Source organism: Caretta caretta, chromosome 13, assembly GCF_965140235.1.
Source record: "Caretta caretta isolate rCarCar2 chromosome 13, rCarCar1.hap1, whole genome shotgun sequence".
NCBI lineage: Eukaryota > Metazoa > Chordata > Testudines > Cheloniidae > Caretta > Caretta caretta.
Window position 1 is genome coordinate 33,053,287 of NC_134218.1, and position 1,915 is coordinate 33,055,201.

General features: G+C 46.3%; 1 protein-coding gene across 1 annotated transcript; it reads right to left on the bottom strand.

Annotated features, from left to right (window-relative positions):
* Nucleotides 1-487: 487 nt before the first annotated feature.
* Nucleotides 488-1,369, bottom strand: LOC125622610 (olfactory receptor 11A1-like). Its single transcript, XM_048820735.2, has one exon. It carries the CDS (start codon nucleotides 1,367-1,369, stop codon nucleotides 488-490), a length of 882 nt encoding a protein of 293 aa, XP_048676692.2.
* Nucleotides 1,370-1,915: the final 546 nt, after the last annotated feature.

The window sequence follows — 1,915 nt, forward strand, 5'->3', positions numbered from 1 at the left end:
GGGGTTATGTCAGTTTACACCAGGTGGGAATGCGGCCCAGGATAGTAGAACCTCAGAGTTATGAACACTAGAGTTACAAACTGACCGATCAACCACACACCTCAATGGGAACTGGATATACGCTATCAGGCAGCAGCAGAAGGGAAAAAAAACAAAAAACAAATACAGCACAGTGCTGTGTTAAACATAAACTACTAAAAAAATTAAAGGGAAAGCATAATTTTTCTTCTGCACAGTAAAGTTTCCAAGCTGTACTAAGTCAATGTTCAGTTGTAAACTTTTGAAAGAACAACCATAATGTTGTGCTCAGAGTTACAAACATGTCAGAGTTATGAACAACCTCTATTCCCGAGGGGTTCGTAACTCTGAGGTTCTACTGTAGTTTTCATTTTTAAATCCCTCATGCTCCCTTTTTGGCTCTACCTCCTTCGAAAATCCAACAGTCTAGTGGCCACTGTCTTCAGAGCATCATTCACATCCTTGTTTCTCAGACCAGGGGGTTGAGCAATGGGGTGACCAGGCTGTAGAGAAGGGAGAATATTTTGTTTAGGTAGATGGTTGCGCTTGCCGTCGGCACCATGTAGACCATGGCCAGAGCCCCATAGAAAGTGCTGACCACAATAAGGTGGGAGGTGCAGGTGGAAAAGGCCTTCTGCCTCCCAGTGCTGGAAGGGTTTTTTACTATTGCCGTGATGATGAATGAGTAGGATGTCAGGGTTAGCAGGAAGGGGATCAGGGTGGCTGTAGAGGACAGCAAGAATGCCGCTAAGGTGATCAGGTGGGTGTCACTGCATGACAGCTTGACCAGGGGCATGAAGTCACAAAAGAAATGGTCGATTTCATTAGGGCCACAGAAACGTAGTCTGTAAATCCAGGCCATTATCACTGGGTTGAAGAGGAAGCCACCCAGCCAAGAGCAGGATGCCAGCTTAATGCACTCCCTCGTCTTCATGAGGGATGTGTAACGTAGCGGCCTGCATATTGCCAAGTAGCGATCGTAGGCCATCACCGTTAGCAGGAGGATCTCGGTGGCTGCCTGGGAGCCAAAGATATAAAGCTGCATGACACAGCCGCTGAAGGAAATCGCCACACCCTTCTCAGCCAGGAAACCTTGCAGCATTTTGGGGACGATGTTGGATGTGTAGCAGATATCCAAGAAGGACAAGTTCCCTAGGAAGAAATACATGGGGGTGTGAAGGCCTTGGTCAACCAGAATGGTGAAAATGACCAGGGTGTTCCCAGCCACGGTGGTGAGGTACGTTAGCAGAACCAGCACAAAGGGACCAATCTGGAATGGGTAGAGGATCCTGAACCCGCGGAGGATGAATTCTGTAACATCGCTTTGGTTTCCCCTCTCAACATCTGCCATGTGTGCAGTGTCTAGAGAAAGCACAGTGCACCAATCAAGCACAGACAGACAATAAACCAGAACAATTTGGGGACTAGACCCAGCCTTTATAATGCAGTCCTACGTCAATGAATGGCTTTCATCATTGTGGTCACAAAACCAAACACCATCTACAGGAAGAAGGTTGAAAACCACTGACGAACTGAGAGAAATGGAATGTCTTACTACCCATATTAGGTTTCAGAGTAGCAGCCATGTTAGTCTGTATTTGCAAAAAGAAAAGGAGTACCTGTGGCACCTTAGAGACTAACCAATTTATTTGAGCAGAGCTTTCGTGAGCTACAGCTCACTTCATCGGATGCATTCAGTGAAAATACAGTGAGGAGATTTATAGACACACAGAACATGAAAAAATGGGTGTTATCATACACATTGTAAGGAGACTGATCACTTAAGATGAGCTATTACCAGCAGGAGAACGGGGGCAGGGGGAAGGAGAGGGAGGGGAGAAAACCTTTTGTAGTGATAATCAAGGTGGACCATTTCCAGCAGTTAACAAGAACGTCT

Bases quoted from the DNA above. Each gene is read 5' to 3' on its own strand.
- LOC125622610 (XM_048820735.2), bottom strand. From the start codon at position 1,369: ATGGCAGATGTTGAGAGGGGAAACCAAAGCGATGTTACAGAATTCATC.